Below are 20,055 nucleotides of genomic sequence, written 5' to 3' on the forward strand. Positions count from 1 at the left end.
ACTTTTTAAATTTTTTTCAATAATTAAAGGAGTTGAAGCTGTACTTCCACTAAGTATAGAGTGTGAGTACTTTGCCACCTCTTATTATAGATTGGCATACCATGTTAATACAACCTCCCAACTCAGAATTCAGTTTTGAGTATTTTTGTTCACTTATTATTTGGCTTTTTGATAGGAATGCCAGAAAGGTTATAAATTGTTGAATATTTTTTAAGGAGCCTTGTATCTGTATAAGCAGCTAGTCTCCTCGATCAGGGGCTTCAAACTTGTCTTCATTATAGGCCACAAGCATAAGAATGTGTTATCGTTATTAGTGTAATTGTAGGTCAAAAATCCCAATTTGACACTTAGGTGTTGTTTGGTTCCCATTGGGTACAAGAAGCAAATAACGTTTTATTTGAAACCCTTTTTATTGTTGCTTATGTATTTATAAAATATATAATAAATCTTTTGATTATCATTTGCAGAAATAGAAACTGATTTAAAGACACTTAAAATGAAACAACAGCTTAAATGTTTTTTGCTTTTTGTTTTTTTGAATTAAGTGCAATGTTATCAGTGCAACCACTGGGGCCACATAGGACCGTGCACTTCTGAACCACACGTATGATAAAAATGCCATTTATGGGCAGAATACAAGCATATGTGCAAAATAAATGCTCTTATTATATTTCATTTTGATAATAAAATTTTCAATGCATGTATAAAAAAAAAACAGTATCCACTACAACAATTTTAAAAATATTTTGGCTATTTCCTTTTCACCATAACCCATCCCAATCTGTTTTCATGTAAATCATCTATGGATGTTGCTTTGCGGTTTTTGAGAAATGTATGTGTTTGTTATTTAAAAAAAAATAAAAAATTAAACATGAAAGTTGCCCATCCCTGATCTAGTGGAAGAACATTTAATTGTTCTCCCTGTCATTGTAAGTCACTGGTATTGACAACAAAGACACGTTATTAGTAGTAAATGATCATTTGTTTGACTATCAAAATCAATCGGACAATTTTCTGTCTAGAAGAAAATAATCACACTACTTCATCTGATTGTTATCACGTTTATGATGGAGAGCTAGTTTTGAACAGAAGGTGAAAAAAATGTTAACACTGTGCAGAAATATAGGAAAACAAAACTGCGCTAAAATGATTTACATCAAATGTATTGCATGTAAGAAAACTAAACTAAAAATGAAATGCTAATTTGTTGCACTTAAAAGTTAAATACAACTGAACTGTACTTGGGCACCATTTATTTCAAGTACCAATACTGTACAGGGGCACCATTTTTTTAAATCAGCTGATTGAAAGACACAAAATATAAACATACAGTATGTTCAATAAAAATTGTGTGTGAAGGGAAAAGTCCCTTCTCCCGGTTCCTGCTCATTGTTCCCTTCGTCCCGTTTCCTCTCCGAAATTTCCAGCCTTGGGACCGGGACCCTGATAATTGCTGGAAACCTCCATAGGGGCAGGGATCCGCTTGACCATCAATGCTCCTTTCTTTGGGCCTGATTGGGCCTTACTGACGCTCTTGTTGCGCCTCTATTGGCCCAAAACCACATCAATCTGCCCAGGTCCAGGTCTCCCCTCAAGTTTGAAACTTTTTTTCCTTACAAGCAGGAATCGGGTTACAACTAAACGAGCTCTGGCAACCGAGCTGACTTGCGGCCGAGGGAAGAAAACACTCTGAATAATTCACACAACTGTGCTTGGCACACGTCTATAGACAAGCGGAAAAGGAACAACCGAGACGACATCAAGCCGAGAGACAACAAGCCAAAGGCGGGCAAACATGCTGTGAAACACGGTTCTCCGCTTTGCCGAGAGCGATGAAGACCAGATAGAGTTGAGATAAGTTTGGCTTGTGTCCCTCTGACCGCTCCAGTGTGGAGAGAGAGCAAGGTGAGCCCCTCGTCTCGAACGTTTAATGGTCGAGCGGCTTTTAATGAAACATTTCATCAACAGACTGAAAAGGCTCGCCTTTGTTGGTTGGGGGTCGTCAAAAATTAACCGCTGTCAGATGAAGCCCACTCCTCACACGGTCGAGCAATTTAATCGGGGGCGTAGTTGTGTTTTGTGACGTCTTTTCAATGCGATTAACGCATGGCTTGTTAACATATCGACCAGAACATGAAAGCCAAGTGCCACCGAACCTGACGCTCAACCGCGTTTTACTACATTGCAGACGCAAAGGTCAGACTTGTTTGAATGCTGAGAGGCAAGCATTTACTCTACATTGGTGGTACGCCAAAACCTCCTGTGCGTTAACTCTGTGAATGCTGAAAGAGCCAAGTTTCCACCCTACATTTTGTTTACATTATGTAGGGTACATATTATTACATTGTTTACATTAGATGTCATACTTAGAAGTGTGTACAATGTTTGTGAATTCAAGATTCTTGCGAATGACGGGTGGAATAAAATCTTGTGAATGAATTCCTGAGAGTCAAACATTTACCAGCATTCATCAGTTGCTGTTGTGTGGCAAAAAGAATGATTGGGTCAAATGTTCAGTGTCAAGCTTAGATGTCAATGTTGTGAGTCAAAAGCTTTGATTGTGTGAAGGTTGACCGTCAAGTTGTTGTGCAAATTTAATTTGATTGTGTGACTTGCCACTATCACACCAGTCCTTTGGTTTCAACATTTTTGGGGGTGAATGCTGAGGGTGTGAGTCGCAAAACACAACTTCATGAAGGGCCCACAGCATTAGTTGAAATGCTGCTGTTGTGAGTCGAAAACCTTTTATCACATGAGGGCTATAAAAGCAAACTGTGTGATTCGTGAGAACCCCATGCAAAAAAAAACTTATATTGGATGAATGCTAACTAACAATCAAGCATTTTTGGTTAATGTTTGGATTTCAGAAACCTCAAACTTGTCCTGATGTCTTTGAAGGACTCAAAGTGGTCAGATGAGAAAACAACATAACGCTCGCTTGCAGCCGGAGGCATATTTGCCTAATATGTGGGACTGATATCTTGTAGTCCCCAATTCAATTGTCTATTTTTCCTTTAGGTTGCTCATTTTTCAGCATTTGCATATAATTTCTAAAGGAATTGCGTATCCTAGGGAGAGACTAGATTTGGTTATTTCCATGGCGCAGTTTGAACATGAATGCTGTAATAAATGTGTGACAGTCTTGATATATAGTTCCGGATAGAAAATGCTGGGGACAGATGTCATGTATTTTTGTGTTGTTGGGAAATATAGCGGGGTGGGTAGAAAGTGAAACTGCCAAGTGAGGGAGTTTGGTTAATATTGGCCCACCTTCTTGTGTTAGTTGTTTTTCAAAATAAAACAGCATGTCTGTCAAAAGCTTTGCCATATTTCACATTTACTATGTACAGGTTTGGGGCCCAATATTTCAGACAATGGATGACTGAGACTGTCAGGACTGCATGGCACAGAGAGAGGATGTGTATTTTCTATTGCACCAGGCCGTTATGTTTCGCATTAGATGTTGCGAGGAGCTCACAGGAAGTGGAGGAAATGCAGAAAAAGACGAGTTTCAAATGAGCCTCATTGCTGCCGCAGGCCGGCTAATTTACCGAAGCCCGAAAATTTGCGGGTGTTTGCGACCGCAGAGAATGTTGCTGTTGTTTAGTTTAGTTTAGTTTTTTTTGGGGGGGGGGGGGGGGGGTTGGTCAGGGTTTGTTCAAGGTCGCAAAAACGTTTGCTAACCGTTTTTACCGGTCGCAAAGAAATGTGTGAACGGGGCATGAGACTAAAAGGCTCAGACATATGTTTTGAAAACACTGATATGTTTTGTAACACATTGCAGTGTTTACAATGTAAAGCTTTGCTCCAGAACAAGGCTCAAGTGTGGATGAATGGCCTCACTGTGCAGCCTGAGGGTCTGGGCAACTTGCAGTCCACGTTATCTTGCACAGCCTCCACAGACATGTCTGATGAATGGTGACTTTGGATTTAGGCTTTGGACTTCTTGATCGCATCGGAGCTTTAAAGAGTGGGGAGTTTCACTGCAGATGCACATTTGGGAGACTTTGGTTTCAAGAGAGTTCATTTACCGGTAGTTCTTTAGCTCAGCGATGGGCTAATAACCAATCAATGGATTGTTTTTACCAACTAAATCCACCCGTTTTTCGCCATCTCAGGGCGCGGCCATTTTGCCACTTTCTGTCAATTGAAAATGACATTACAGTAGCTGAGGGCTCAGGTAACTACCAATCACAGCTCACCTGTTGTCTGAAGGTGAGCCATGATTGGTTGTTCCCGGAACTTAGAGCAACTGTGATGTCATTTTCCGTCAACAGCAAGTGCAGCCCCTGAGATGGACAAAAATGGGTGGATTTTGCTGCTTAACTCATATTCCACAAATGCAATATTAGTCAGAATGTCGTGTTTAGATTAGTGGGGCTGCACTGATCATAGCATTGTCAAGAAAATTTTGGGGTTGACTTCCCCTTTAAGCAAAATAGAATGCGCTTTTAGGTGACAACCAGTAAAAAGGTGCTGTTGATTCACTCTCAACTAGTTTGTTGTAAGAAGAAGGAAGTCGAGCTACATCCAGGCAGTGTTATTTTGCTCGATACAACATTAGCATTGAAACAGCAGAGGACTTAAATAGAGGCATTCTCTTATTCCATTCAAAAATGTATCAATTAATTGTTCATTTTCCTGTCGATTGAGCAAATTTGGTAACATTTGCATTGCGTGTGTGTTTGCAAAAAAAAGCATAGTTTACATAAACATAATTACGATCACGGTTGACAGGCTTTGAGCTGTTCAACTGGACAAAACAGTGAGGATTTTAGTTGTTTATTTAATTTACATAAGCAAAAGTTGTTAATTTAACTGGCAAGGCTCAAATAAAAGTGTCCGTTTGTCATTACTTAGATTAATTACTTACTAAAAGTGGAGTGCAGTCCAGCAGAAGTGCAATTAATCTGCTTATTTTATATTTCATCCATGGACACGTTTAAATGAGCTTTTTTTTTCCTTGACCAATATTCATCTTTAGATTTGCACTGGAGCTTCCTCGTGGTTCAACTTCCAACATCATTCTGGAAGACGCTAAATAATGACATGCAATAATGAGCCCTTAGGTCTAAACAAAAGCCGGTGGTTGGTGGGTCTCCTCTGAATAACTGAAGATGCTCCCCTCTGTGCGTCTTTAGGAACAGGACAATAAAGTCGCACCACCAGACTGCTCCCATGTGGTGGTATTATTATCATTAAAAGCAATGCGTGAAAGTGCTGTGGTCGTAACATTTGAGATATTGTCGTTGGAGCTAAATGCAGTCCGAGGTGTAACTTATTGAGCTGACAAGTAAAGGCGTTTGACCCAGTTTTGCTAGCTTGTTAAGTTCAGCAGCTGGCTTCCAGTTTCCCTGGAAATCCACAACACTCCCTCACTCAATGGCCACGGTATTGTTTCGAGCTGAACCAGTAAGAGATGGCGCTCCGTCCTCCATCACGCTTGGTTTCGACAAACGTATCAAAATGTCACCCCCGGGCTCGTACAAACGTGGCCGCTTGTAACAGAATTTTCTCAACAGTGGCTTTTTCATGAGCTGCTCCGACTGGTTCTGCTTGTCCCTGTTTACACAGCAGCAGTGGGACTCTAATGTGTTAACAGAAGCGATAATATCAATTCATTTGCTATTCAAAGCCATTGGAAACTATTATTCCAAAAGACATTCATTGAGAATTGATTATTTTGCGAGTGAGTGAAACTTATTTTCCAACGAGAATGGCCTTCAGTGCTGTTCTCTGCCTATCTTTGAATATTGTTCAGTTCTGATGAAACTGCCGCGATGGCAACATCCACCCTTATCTCTCTGAAGGCATTCATTTGCCACACAGTCATAGCTCTTGCTATCTTCATTAAGGATGTGAACTGCTCTAGTCATCAGTTTGAAGCTTTGACAAGTGATATTTGCGAGATTTCACGGCTGGATTATCGCAAATCCAGCTGTCGTGTTGGTTCTGTATTAGGGCAATTGAGGACAAGTTTCCCAAATGGATTATCCGAGGCGTAATTATCAGTAAATCTCTTTTGCAATTCTTTCAGAAGGCACTGAATGGCAAACATTTTATTTTTCGTCCAAGAAGAAATGATATTCCGACAAGTCACTTGAACAAATAAACATTTACTGCCCTATTTAAGCAGGAGAAAAATCGCGGCGCTCATGAAAGCAGTGTAGCCCGAGCCCATGAGCCTAGACCCGAGATGTTCAAATTTAAAAGCCAACATTAACAAAACGAAATGCTGGCATAATCATTCTAGTTGAGGTTAAAATACAGACAGTGCAGCAGTGTAAAACGTTCTCAGTGCTTCCACACCAATCTCCTAATTCAATTGTTTGGGGCATCATGCAAGTTTGATCTGAATTTGCACCCCCTGCCGATTCCTTCCAGACACTCAAATGCAGGGGCGTCGAACCCATTTTCGTCACGGGCCGCATTTTAGTTACCATTTCCGTTGGAGGGCCATTACGACTGAAATCATATAAAGAAGTCAAGAATAACAGTTTATTGAACTGTTGTTTAAGTTACTGTCAAGAAAATGTTTACAATATCTCTATTCTTTATTACATATAAGAATTTGAAATTTTGGTACATATTTTAGCAAGCCTCATGGAAGTTGCCATGTTTGATTTGCTTTCGCGGGTCGCATAAAATGATGTGGCGGGCCAGATGTGGCCCCCGGGCCTTGACTTTGACACCTGTGCTCAAATGGATCAAAATCCACATGATATATACAACGTCAGGAATACATAGTTGATGAGTCATGGCAGTGACTAATTTCGACAGAGTGGCGAGGCATAACAGCAGTGTGACCTTTTTGTCCTGGCCCCGTGAAAGCACTCCTTGCTGTTCTATTAACCAACTTAACAAATTAGGCCAGGTGGGCGGGAGGTGAAGTAAAATTAGTCATTTATGTGACTGGCTTCTGCGGTGGCCTTAATTAAAATGTCATTGGCCCAGACATCAATCATTACTCCAGCACCAGTATGAATTCAATTAATGGTCGGCCTGCTATACTGTTGCTTATTAGAATGGAAATAATGTGTAGTTCCAACTCGGACTTGGCAGTCAAAGAAGGGAGAATGTACGCTGTTTGTTCTGCGGTAGAGCAAATCAGCCTTGAGTGTGCATTTTAATGCAAGAACAAATGTCAGCGAATGTTGTTTTAACCCTCGGCTATTGCGCTTTTATTATCCATGCGTATTTGTGACTTATGTTCCCACATTAAGGGCATCCGCTCGCAGCCACTGTCACGCGCCGTGTTTGCCGGTCCTCACATGTTGGCATCCACCTGTTGCAGCAGACTTCCCTCGCTTGCCCTTGGGTCTCGTTTGGTCGAAATCGCCTCGCTGAATTACTCATCAGCGAGCCATGATATGCCTTTTTTGTTTTAATGATCGATTGTTCACGGGAACGTGACGGATCATGAAAAAGGGCAACGGGGTCTGACGGCGCAGGGCGTTTGATTGAGAGGCTGCCAGGTGGCGTAAGATTTGACAAGACTGCGTGGGAAGATGAGAAAGCGGGCAGTCGAATCACGCATGTCGAACTGTGCCCACACGCGAGCAACTTTGAAGTCATCGCATGAATGTTGCACTGGGGCACGCACGCACGGGATATCGTCCTGGTTTATGCGACGGTTAAAACGCAGCATCTGCGGAGAAAAGAAGCCTGCGACCGAAGTTGACGAAATTTCGAACCGGTTCTCATCCTCATCTCCAGCTGTTACGTTTGAACACAAAGCACGGATGCACCTTTTATATAACTAGCGCGATTGTCTATTGTTTCTCTCCGAGCTGAGGGAGGGGAGGGGTGGGGGGGTTGGGATTATGTCATGCAGCCGCCGGGGCGGAAGTTTGTGGATGGGAGTTTTCTCATTCAGGATTTCTCAGTCAACTTTAATCACGACCAAACATGCAGGCTCACTCTCAGCGCTCCCAATCATTGCACTTCTCCCTCCGAGTAATCCATCAATTTGAATTCAAAAGTTTAACCGTGTTGGTCTTCGTTCAGTAGATCCAAAATTGTCCGTTTTTACAACCCCCTTTTGTGCAGCTCAAGTTGTAATCCAAAATCGTTCAATGCCCTGTCGCCTAATTATGCTCTTTACTATCCTTAAGCAACACTTTGCCCAGTGACTGGCTGGTCACTGGCTAACTGTGGGGAAAATTAAAAATCAATCTTCAAGCAATTTAAATGGGGTTGGAGACTCTCTCTGATTTCCTGTTGAAGTGCCGCTGCGTATAATGCTGCCCCAGAGGAGTCGTGACTTTTTGCGGCTGTAGCTCAGCTTACCTTTAGCGTTCATATAGCGTCATCGTGCTTCTTGAGACAGCAAATTAGCTCATTCTGGTTGCAGCCAAAAAAATGACACAATGACTTCAAAATCAATTCCCCAATCGGCAAAATTCTTTTGATCCATCAATGTCTATCTGCCCTTTACAGCTGAAAGATCATTCGAGTTGTCAACAATTCATTTGATTATTGCCTCATGTTTTCCCAGCTAGGCCCTTGTTGAAGTGTTTCCCCCCCGAGGGCTTTGATATTTAAATTTAATAATCAACATGGAAATAACGTGTGTCTCGTTGCCTTCGTATACCGCCCGCCTCCGCTCTCCGTTGATTGCGATTGTGCGTCTGTTGAGCTTCTTGACCTTCTGCTATTTTGTATTTATCGGGCCGTTCGCGGCGGTGTTCCTTCATGTTTTTGAAAAGATGCCGAACAAAAGAGGAGTGATTTTATTTTGATATACCCGGGTTGAAAAAATAAAAAAAAGATTTCAGCTGACCGTAATATGCCAAATTCATCCGTTAGCAGAAGAAAAACTCCCAGCGGATGTCAGCAGCTGGTTATTGGCTTGTTTGCTTTTATGGAGTGCATAATTTATGAACTGATTTACGACTCTTGAGAATGTTTGAGCAGTAAATCCTAAAGACACTCTTCCCTGCTTCAAGGACTGACGTCGCTTTCCAGGGTCACAGTGCCCTGCTCCACGTGACAGGACTTCAAGCCAGAGTCCCCCGCCCCAAGAGCTTGCAAGTCGTGACATTTTCTGCTGCAATCAACCAAATCACTCGTAGCATAAAGCGTCATGGAAAGTCCTTCAAGCACTCCCAGAGTGTTTGTCGTGGCAAAACACAGGAGGAGAAACATTCCGTATTGATTCAGTCCCTAAGCCGGTTGGTTTTGAGCCTCCGTTTCACCGTCTGGAGACTTTCTGCCCTTTTGTCGTCGCCTTTTCATACCTCTGTAGATTTCTGACTGACAAGCGAGTGCTTCTGACGCAAACGCAAGATGCTTGTTCTGCTTCGTGGTTCATATTCGCGTCCTGCTCACATCCATTCGTCCCAAAATATGTGCAGCCAAGAGTGTCCCCCCCCCCCTTCTTTACAAGCCGTGTTGTTTTTGGCATCGCTTCCTTTGATTTATTTTTGAAATCTTCTTTCTTGCCTCACTTGACCGGTAAGCCCGTCTTTTCTCACAGCCCTTGAGCAAGCCGTCTGCACCTGGATGAGGGCGTGAGTCCGAGGCTGCGACTCCGGTTTGCTGCACGATCACAAGACAGCCCGTCTCACGTGGGAGGAGGTCGGGTATCACTTCCGCGAATCATGTTTTCTGAGCTATTCTTTAACTGTGTGTACATGACTGCATCTGCGGGCTCCTGCTGTTTGTGTTTCCCTGCCATTTTTGACAGTGTGGGTTGGGATGATCATTCCGGGACATGGCTACGTAGTGTCTTCGCCTTCTTGCAGTGGAAATGGCCTTTGAATTCTGCTGCCACTGCAGAGGCCCTTTGAATAAACTGAAGCGGACTGAGACATCGTGGCGTCACCGAGGGCAGGAGTATGGTGACATAAACAAGACATTGGGAAAGCAGAGCAGAAACATTGTAGAGTGAAGAAACACTGAGGGGATGTAGTGGGGGGGGGGCGGACACGATGATAGAGACAGCAGGGACAAAGTGGAAACACTTTGGGACAAAAAGAGATAGTGGCATTGCCAGTGGAGACAGACGTAGATGTGTCGCGAAGAAAGAAATTGGGGACGTAATGGCGCTGTAGAAAAAAGGCAGACTGAAGATACGCGGAGATGTTTATGTCGCTCATTTGTGGGAACAGTGAAAGTACACAGGAACACACAGGGCTGCTTTAGATTCTTGTGTCTGTCTGTCCTCCCGGTTGTCGAGTGGTTAGCGTGTCGACCTCATAGTACAGAGGTACCAAGTTCGATTCCAGCTCCGGCCTTCCTGTGTGGAGTTTGCATGTTCTCCCCGTGCCCGCGTGCGTTTTCTCCGGGTACTCCGGTTTCCTCCTACACTCCAAAAACATGCATGGCAGGCTGATTGAACCCTCCAAATTGTCTCCAGGTGTGAGTGTGAGCGCGGATGGTTGTTCGTCTCTGTGTGCCCTGCGATTGGTTGGCAACCGGTTCAGGGTGTCCCCCGCCTACTGACCGAGGACAGCTGGGTTAGGCTCCAGCACCCCCCGCGACACTTGTGAGGATAATGTGGATCAGAAAATTGATGGATGGATGGGTGTGGGGTGGGGGGGATATATATATATGTATATATATATACATATACATATACAGAAAGGTATATTTAACCCTTTCAGGCACAGCGGTTACTACAGTGGGCAGCTTATGGTGCATGAAAGGGTTCAATGGACATATTAAGAATACATGCACAGCTTTACAGAACATGAGCAGTGTGTACATGCCTCCAAACAATTGTATTAGTCATGTCACTATCCTGAAGAAAAACAGCTGTGAACACCCAAGTATCAAATTGCGGTATCCCTCGCAGCGATAAAACTTGGACTGAGCGAGGAAAAAGAACAGACGGCACACAAGAGACTCACATCGGCAACGTTTGCCATCGCACGACGACATCGGTTAAGGAAAAGTTAACTCTGTTACATTTTCAACTGTACGGCTCAAAAAAGGAAGTACGTTTTCATCTCGCTCTGACCCGATGACGTTGTCCGCAAAGACGAAGGAAAGGTGTTCCTGTCTGCTGATTAGGAGGGTGCCAAGTGTGGGGACAAGAGTGAGGAAATCACAGAGACGGCATCCTCATAGCGTATCTGCCGTATCTCGTTTGCTCGCGGTGGAACTCTGTGTCGACATGGTGGATACAATGTAGAAATACAAAGAAGAGACGATGCAAACACCGTAGGGGTAACGCGGGTGCACAGTTGAGACATTTTGCGGACATGGCGGAGATACTGTCGGAGATCTTGCGGTGGACGTCGTCGAGATAAAGTGGAAACATGGACACACTGTTGAGCCATCGTGATGACAATATGTTGACAGTGGAGCTCTTGTGGGGGACACTGTTGATACATTTTCAGGGGGACACCGTGGCCAGCGTGTCAGGTTCATGCATATCGTAAGAGGATAGATGTCTGAATTTGGCCTGAAACACAGTCATGCTGCTCCAGTATGTCACCAGGAAACACGTCCTCCATCCAAAGCCTTTTCATCATTCTGAGCTCTTGTCCCGTGGGGAATAGTTGGGTTTTTTTTTCTTCCCCCTGTGAAGTCTTCATTTTTCTCTCTGTAGGGCAATAGATGAAGGGAGGCAAAAGCCATATTGGATCATATTCCATCCTCGCAAGATTGGACATGACGTACAACACTCTTAGGTTGAAAGTGTTTGTATTTGTGGTTATGTCCTCCTTTCCTCATCGTCCCCCCCCCCCCCCTTTTGCTCATCAACAAGCTACACCGAGTTGACAGCTTTAGATGACAGCAGTCCCTGGCGAGGGCGCATGAAACGGAGCAATGTGAATCTTAAGAGACGAGGTTGTGCAAACATGATCCATTATCGCGCTTTGTGACACGGTGATTCATCCTTCAGGAAGGCTGCGGCGATGAGGTTAATACTTCGTCTCAGTGTGCCGAAAAGTGACTCCGCTTTTGTGATTAAAGAGAGGGGGATCGTGACTTATCGTGCATAATGAATGTGAATTCAGTGTTGTTGTTTTTTGTTGTTGTTGGGGTGGGGGGGGGGGGTATGTCCCGTCGGATCATTAGCTTCCTCCTTGTTATCTGTTTCACACGCATTGCATCAGTGCAGGATATCCGGTAACAAGTGCAGCCCGACGCTGAGGTGCTAGATAATCTTCGACCAGCAGATGCAAAGAGAAAGGAGAGATGCGAAAGTCGATTCGGCGGGGGTCTGTATATAAATGACCCCTCGTTGAACACCTAGGTTTCCCTCATGCTGGCTTACAATTGATATGTCGCACCTGACTCCACCGGCAGTAGCGTTCAAGCCCTCCTCTCTAGCTGTCGCCCCCCCCCCCCCCTCTGCCCCCTTATCCCCTCCCTCCCTCTTCCCCTCGTGTCTTCCTCCCTGGGAAGCATCCTGCTGACACTCTCCAAGGAGTCTTATTGATATTCTTGGAGAGGCATTGCAGTGAGAAAGAGGGAGTGAAAGTCACACCAAAGCAGTACTTTCTAATATAGGGAACTACTTGAGTTAAAATAAATAAATCCCAATCGACATCTCATTTTGTCTGTAATTGGTCTCAAACATGCACGTGGATGGAGAATTGTTGAGAATTTCGAATGACATCCATGTGGAGGGCTTGTGTATGACTCCAATATCGCCTCAAATCATTGCCGCTTAAGCCGTGGCTCCCGTCGACGCATGTCAAGGCATATTCGATCGGAGCTTGTTCTACATCTTTGGCCCTGGGGAGGCCAAGGATGTTTCTTTAACTTCTTCGCCGGCAAAGCTGCATATTAACACTTTGGCTCAATGCCTTGCTTCCAAGGAATCCCCGTCAAGATCGCAATTCTCCGATGTCAGCCCAAAACTGACGGTAACATTGTCGACGGTGCTGTTGGCTAATGTGCTTTTACACTGCTTTCATGACTGCGCTTGTAACTCAAATGTTTGTTGATCTCAAATTGTGAGTGAGACTGTTTTTTTTTTTTTTTTTTACCTATCCTAAATCAGTAAAACCATTGAATGGATTAAAAGTAGAATACCATAAAATAAATCATCCAGAGGAAAATTAGCTTTAATTTTACAAAATAAAGGTACATTTAAGTACAAAAAAAAAGTGGGCAACAAATGAATATCGCACTCTGTGTAATAGACACAAGTGAAAGTGCCTGTGTTGCCTGTGCAGCATTCAACAGGAAGAATAGACCTTATTAATGAATAGAATAAGAAAAACATCATTTTTGTTAGTCGCATAAAGCAGGTAAATGTGTTCAGTAGCTATATGCCTAAAATACTGTCATGCAAAAAGTCATCATACCACCCAAATGGAGTTAGCAAATAAACGTATCCATTTTGGCACAAACACACTAATAATTCACTCGAAGCATTAGTATAAAGCTCATAAACATGTACTGAAGGAAATTGCCTCTTAATGGTCATATTAGGATGGCTAAAGACACATACCACACAAAGACAAACAAAAAAGAAACGGTCTGTCAGCCATTAATGCGATGACATCCTCGTAGAACAGCCACAAGATGGCACATCGGTGACTGGTATCGTCAGCCTTTGTGAACACTCAATACTTTGAAATAAGGGGCCCGATACTCATCCCTGGTGTCAGTCCTCATCCATCTAAAGTAATGATATATCCAAGAGTCAAAAATGTTCTTTGCAATAGTTTTTGCTACGTGGCACCACAAGTCTAAACACAGTGTTTGTATTTGTGGAATAAGAATGAAAAGGCTAATCCAAGCCCTCCAAGGAGGCTGACATTTAATGCACCACTGCTGGCTGCTCTCAACGGCAATTGATGTCAAAGTGGCCACGGGCTTGCCTTTCCAATGTTACAGCTCGCCTGTTTTCCCGGGTTTGGGCATGAGGCGTTTGCAACGCAGGTAAAAACGATGGGAACTGAGCGTGCCCGCTTGTGCAAAGACGAGTTCATTGCGAGCCATTCGTAACCTTGAAACGTTGTGTCGTCATAATGACACTGATTTGGGCCCTGACTACGACCAGCTGATGTTGTGAAGTCCCGGGTAGTCATAGTCCTCATACCAAAACTGAAACGGACTGGTTTTCTTTATTTTGGGGCCATCTCCACATACAGGAGAGTTCCACACCTTTTTATTCATTCTCTTTGTGCTGACATTGAAAAGCCCTTCGGGGGCTAAAAAGGATTTTGGTTGCCTGTTTATTTTCGTGTACTATCCTCTGAGATCTGTGCGGGTGAGAGAGGGAGTTCACAGGGAAACAGATTCATTTTATTTTTCACAAACAGAATGTACAAACCTGAAGGGACGCTTTGAGTCAGAGCTGCCGGCATGATGAGGGCAGCCGACTCATTTGATTTGGGCGATGGAGAGGAGGAGTGGGGGGTGGGGGGGGACTGTGGATGCTGGCAGACGCCCTGACCCTCACAATTTCCCAGCCTCGCTATTTTTGAGCCGCGTGTAGCAGCCGCTCAAGTAGCATCGTACATAAATCGAGCAACAGAATGAGTGACGCTTCTGTCTCCCGCCAAGTTCCCCTTTCGCCCATGCGGGCCTCCGAGTGTGTTCAGGAGATGAAATGTCCACATGCATTATGATGACTTCTTCTCTAACGAGCTTGTAAGCCACCAGCCACAAGGTGGCGGGGTCTCATTTGAAAGCTGTCACTGCTCATTATCTTATAAAGACGAAAGATTTCGGCCCGGCGCTTAATGCGGCGTTTTATTTGCATCGGCCTCACACGCTGCAATTCTCGAGACCCATTTCTAGCACTCGGCCCAGTTCCTCTTTCCTTTGCGATGAGCACATTTCTCTTCGGGGATGGGGATTGGACGACGTTTCTTTTGAGCAACAAGGAGGAAAATGAGTAATCAGTTTAGTCAGTCATGTTTCAAAGTAGTTTGTGTTTGTTTTAGATGGCACTAAACGGTGGATTTTCCACAAATTCATATTACCATAGCAATCTTATCTCAATATTTTCACGCAGTCTAAGAAATACTCGAGGTGATACCTAGACTGTTAGTCTTCAGCGGACTTGGGGAGACGGTAAGGGAAAGTCGGTTCAGCTTGCGAACGTCACATAACCAAACTCAAAAAACAAGGTGAGCAGTGATTGCTGGTTAGCCGTAAGCAACTGTGATGTTGTTATTATTGGTCGCCAGCGAGTGGCAAAATGGCTGCTCCTGACATGGACGAAAACGGGTGGATTTCGCCCCGGTAACGGTCCACGGACCGGTGGTTGGGGACCCATGCACTAGAGAGCCTTAAATCCTCTGTTCTTGTTCCGCACATCTTTCGAACAGTGTGGTAAAACGGCAAGTTTTTACAAAGGTCACAATGTTGTATTTTTGTTTTTCTCACAACTTGCCGCATGAAGAAATGGTCTGTTTAACTACCGATTCTAACTGAGCCAGGAAATGTCATCGGCCGTGTTGAGGTGTGCGCTTCGTCGGATGTATTTGGGAGAATAACGACGAGAGATGAATTTACTTGTTAGACTCACACACGTGGCATGTTTTATTTTCCGTCTACACAGAGAGCAGCCGCTTCTCATCACCACCGAACAGGAAGAAAAAGAAAAAAAAAATTCGCGCCGAGTACAGACCGGATATGGCGTAGTGTCTTGGGTTGCCAGATCCGTTCAAAATAAAGAACACATCATTACCGAAATGAGGATACAAGATATTGTTTCTTAACAGGCCGATTGTATCGAATGCATGTATAGCTTGTAATCATTTAACTTAAGCGTCCTCTCTTGCCCACAGCGTCGACCATGGACTCCTTCAGCACAAAGAGCTTGGCCCTGCAGGCGCAGAAGAAACTAATGAGCAAGATGGCCACCAAGAGCATGGCGAACCTTTTCATCGACGATACCAGCAGCGAAGTGCTGGACGAGCTCTACAGGGTCACGAAGGAGTATACCCGCAACCGCAAAGAGTCCCAGAAGATCATCAAGAATCTGATCAAAATGGTGGTGAAGTTGGGAGTGCTCTACAGGAACAACCAGTTCAGTGGCGAGGAGCTGATCCTTGTGGAGAACTTCAGGTGGGCACCAAAGATCGCTCAGCACTTGATGAATACATTTCAGAGTGTGTCACGATATTATGTATCGATTTATGGCATAGGGGCGATGCACTTTCATAAATGTGCTGTATATTTTTAATTTTTTTTAAATCTACTTGTGCATGTGCGACCGGTAAATGTGTCCAGTAATTTAATTTTTTAAATTGAATATTTCTTATTGCTGACAAACGTATGCTCCATCCACACTTCTCACTCATGTAGTGAAAATAAGTGGAAATGTGAATAATTACTTCATGAGTTGATTTACTGTGTGCGCCCGAAAAATTTCAGGTTAGGCGCAATTGTGCTCCTAGTTTAAAAAAAAAAATTAAAGTTAGTCTGGAGCAAGGCCATAATTAACACAGTGAAGAGAATATTAATGGGAATAGAAAGGAGATGAGAGGTACAACAATGAATTGGCAACTAATTGATTATCAAAGTAATCGAAGGTTTGGTAAGCGATTCATTGTGAAGAGGTCTTGTTGGATTTAAAATGGTTCAAATCTTCAGAATTTCTGCTTCACTACAGTCAATCCAATTTCTGTCGGTCGCCATGGAAGCAGACAACCTTCGGGTTGAATCCAAATCAAATGTTTGCAAACATCTGCTTTTCATTTGCCAAACAATCATTAACATTCTGGCTTTTTCTCCGAAATGTTACCCACCAAACCAGTAACTGAATCTTAATACTGTATATGTTTGTGCATTTTCTGCACTGTCACTTTGGAGTCAAACTTTTATATTCCATTCATCGATTGACAAAATAACAGATTCATCAGCGATTATAATAACTGTTAGTTGCAGCGCTATCGGAGATCCCTCAAAATGTAACATTCCAGTTACAATACAGTACTGTATTGCATAAAACGAATTGCGATCAATGTAAAATAAAAGATGGACTAAAATCACATTGTACTCTTATTTATTGTTCAAAGCATGCCAAGCAGAAGCAGGAAAGCAGACCCATACATAGACGGTATTGTCCAATCACTTATCTTGCCAAGCCAAACTTTTCCAGGTCTTGAGCCGGTCTTTTGAGTCCACATCCAAATCAGCAAGCAGGTCGTGTGATACGCCAACGGGCTTATCCGTAAATGGAGCAAGGAAACCACGATAGCGTGTATCCTATTGACGCGCTTGGCCGTACTGCCATTGTTTTGCCCGTAGCCCGAGCAGATGGCTTTTGTCTTGACTTCATCGTCCTCTCATTTAATCAAACAGGAACTATGTGCCCACTACCCAAAACATACTCAACTTGTTTGTGCAGTCGTTATCCAGCAAGTCAGAACACTTGGTTGCGTAAGAACATTGTTTATCGGGGTTCACTGTTCGCATCCCTGCTATGTTGCCTTTTTTTTTTTTAAGTGTTTATAAAACTTCACTTATTTACATGAATGTCCTTCCCATGTGGGAAAGGAGAGCCACCGTCTCAGGTGCGCCGTTTACTGGACTCTCAAAGAAGAGGAAGAACATAAACATCTTTGCACAGAAGATGCTGGGGAGAGAAGAAATGTGATACGTTCCCTCTTCGGTGTTCCAGTTAACACCCCGCACCCCACGGCGAGTGGCGAGCGGCGGCATCTTCGGAGTCATTTAAGGGAGGACCGTCTTACTCAAAAGTAAAAGGGGGTGGGGCCCAACAGGGTCCACTGGGACTAAACACAATTATTTCAATGTTCTTTTTATTAGGTTTTAAGAAGTTTGAGGCTTCATCCAGGCTTTCAAGACGGAATAAAAATGGTTTGGAGGAGAAGGCGTCTTCTTGTAGTCTCTCTGGTCTTTCTGTATCACGGCTTCTCATGTGTTGTAGTTGAGTCGGGAATAGCACTGAAAAATGTATTTAAATCGAATCGAAAATCTAGTGGAATGCAATTCAGGACCCCCCCCCCCCAAAAAAAAGAAAAATGATTTGTTTTGGTCGATGGCTGGACTTTATATATACAGTGGCCGAAGTCGGGCCAAATTTGATTTCTTGTGAGGATTATCATTTGTACATAAAATATCTATTTTTTTTTTTGCAATATTATTGAGTATTTTTATAAAGTGATGTTTGATTTTAATGGTTCTTGTTTTAGGTTGGCTTTTACATCTACCCCAAAGTAATAATGATAACAATTAGCTTCATTTAGCTAACTCGGGGGCATTTACATACAATGTTGTGCATTGTCCCCTTTTAAATAAATATGAAGAATGTGTGTGTGCGTGTGTGTGTGTGTGTGTGTGCGTGTTTCGTGAATGGATGTGGTGTCTTGATCAGTTCAGCGCTTGAAGTGCAGTCCACCTGTTTTCATGAAAAGTGCAAAATACAGCACATGATTCTATACGTTTTCCATCGATGGATGACGAATCCAAGACACACTCCAGCATCACGTCGAATGTCTTTTGCAGACGCGTGGAAGCTGAATGATGTCGACAAAGGGGAGACAAAGGAAATTGTTTTCTAGCATCGATGCTTACTGTTGGTGTCCAAAGTTTGATAAAGAAAACAACAAGGCAGCGGTTTCTATTTTTAACCAAGTGATGTGACCGTGTCGGGACTGGAGACCGACAGCCCGTCTCTTTGTTTATTTATTTATTTTTCTTGCCTCGCAGGAAGAAAGTCCACACGCTGGCCATGACGGCGGTCAGCTTCCACCAAATTGACTTCACCTTTGACCGCCGCGTCATGAGCGCCCTGTTGAACGACTGCCGCGAACTGCTGCACCAGGCCATCAAACGCCACCTGACGGCCAAGAGCCACTCGCGCGTCAACCACGTCTTCAATCACTTCGCCGACTGCGATTTCCTGGCCGCTCTGTACGGGCCCTCCGAGGTTTATCGCGCTCACCTGCAGAGGATCTGCAGCGGCGTCAACAAGATGCTCGACGAGGGAAACCTCTGACCACTGCTTGAGGGCCCCCCCCCTCCTCCTCTTTACGCCGTTCCCCCTTTCCCACCTCCCATCTCGGATATTTTAAGTTTCAGGTGACAATCATAAAACTCTCAAACATTATAACACTGAAGTGCTTTTGTTTCGTTTTCTTTTTGTGTTTTTCCCAAGGTCTTTTGAGTTCCTTTTTGCGTTTGTCCCCAAGCAAACAAAGCCCATACAAATGAATGTAAAAGAAAACCGTATGGGAGCGCGTGCGCCTTCAACACCTTCCTGCTCTTTCCAAAGACACAATGCTCGCCGTCTCACTCAGTTGAGAAGAAATGAATCCCTGAACAGGCAGTTTTATCGCTGTAAACAATGGCTCGGAGAGGAAAGAAATGTCTATACCGTTTTCCCAAATACCCAGGACATAAAAGCTCTTTTTATATATATATATATATATATATACAGTATATAAATATTTTTAAACTACTATTGCACTCAAGCCTGACTAAGCGCTGTACTGTATTTTTTTCCCCCTGTATTAATGCAACTATGTGAACTAGAGCAGATTAATCCTGCTTAGCCTGCATTTTAAATATCTAAACATCTTAACTTCGTAGTGAGGCTATGGCCTTTTTGTTCCAAAGTCATCAATAAAGCCGCTTCTATTTTTTCCTCTTTTTTTTTTCCCCCCGAACAGTCTGCTTCCTAGCCAGCACAATGAAGATGAAGTATTTGAGTCGTAGGGGACCTGGAATATAAAAGAGTCGGCGCTGTGTGTGTTGTCTTTGCGCTGACTCAGATGTCTCTCACTGAGTCAACATTGTGACTGTAATAGACTGCGTGACGAGGCGATCTTCACTTCTGCTACCCGCGTTGGCTCACGGGAAATCACAATGACACCAAAGGTATAAGTCTGAATGATCCCCGATCAATGACTCTGAATAAAGGTGATTACCAATTACGTTTTCCTAAACGATATTCTCTCTCGCAAGAATCCAGTCGTAGCTGAAATCGCAAGACACAACCTAAGTGATGGTTTATGCGCAGCAGAAAACACACCAGCTGAGCAAAGAGACTTGCAGCTGGGCCAGTGTGCTCACCAAGAGCCCGTCTCTGTTGGTTGGCTACTATAGTGACGAACGTAGTAGTTTTATGTGGAGGGAAAAAAAAAACTGGGCGCTTGATGTGAAGTG

The 20,055-nt window shown here is 43.6% G+C and overlaps 1 protein-coding gene across 2 annotated transcripts; it reads left to right on the top strand.

The window, feature by feature from the left end:
• Positions 1–1,575: 1,575 nt before the first annotated feature.
• Positions 1,576–19,823, top strand: tnfaip8l1 (tumor necrosis factor, alpha-induced protein 8-like 1). 2 transcript variants are annotated; one of them, XM_086116352.1, is made up of 3 exons: positions 1,576–1,905; positions 15,708–15,987; positions 18,598–19,823. In XM_086116352.1, exons 2-3 carry the CDS (start codon positions 15,716–15,718, stop codon positions 18,884–18,886), a joined length of 561 nt encoding a protein of 186 aa, XP_085972478.1. In that variant the 5' UTR covers positions 1,576–1,905; positions 15,708–15,715; the 3' UTR covers positions 18,887–19,823. The 2 variants fall into 2 exon arrangements, with proteins under 2 accessions (XP_085972478.1, XP_085972477.1); XM_086116351.1 differs by lacking the exon at positions 1,576–1,905 and adding an exon at positions 2,101–2,196.
• Positions 19,824–20,055: the final 232 nt, after the last annotated feature.

The sequence above is a fragment of the Hippocampus guttulatus genome, chromosome 7 (genome assembly GCF_054856545.1).
Source record: "Hippocampus guttulatus isolate MCC_2025c chromosome 7, RoL_Hgut_1.0, whole genome shotgun sequence".
NCBI lineage: Eukaryota > Metazoa > Chordata > Actinopteri > Syngnathiformes > Syngnathidae > Hippocampus > Hippocampus guttulatus.

Excerpts from the sequence above, each read along its gene's own strand:
- tnfaip8l1 (XM_086116352.1), top strand. The coding sequence starts at position 15,716 with ATGGACTCCTTCAGCACAAAGAGCTTGGCCCTGCAGGCGCAGAAGAAA. Across the intron at positions 15,988-18,597 it reads ATCCTTGTGGAGAACTTCAG|GAAGAAAGTCCACACGCTGG; the intron begins GTGGGCACCAAA and ends CTTGCCTCGCAG.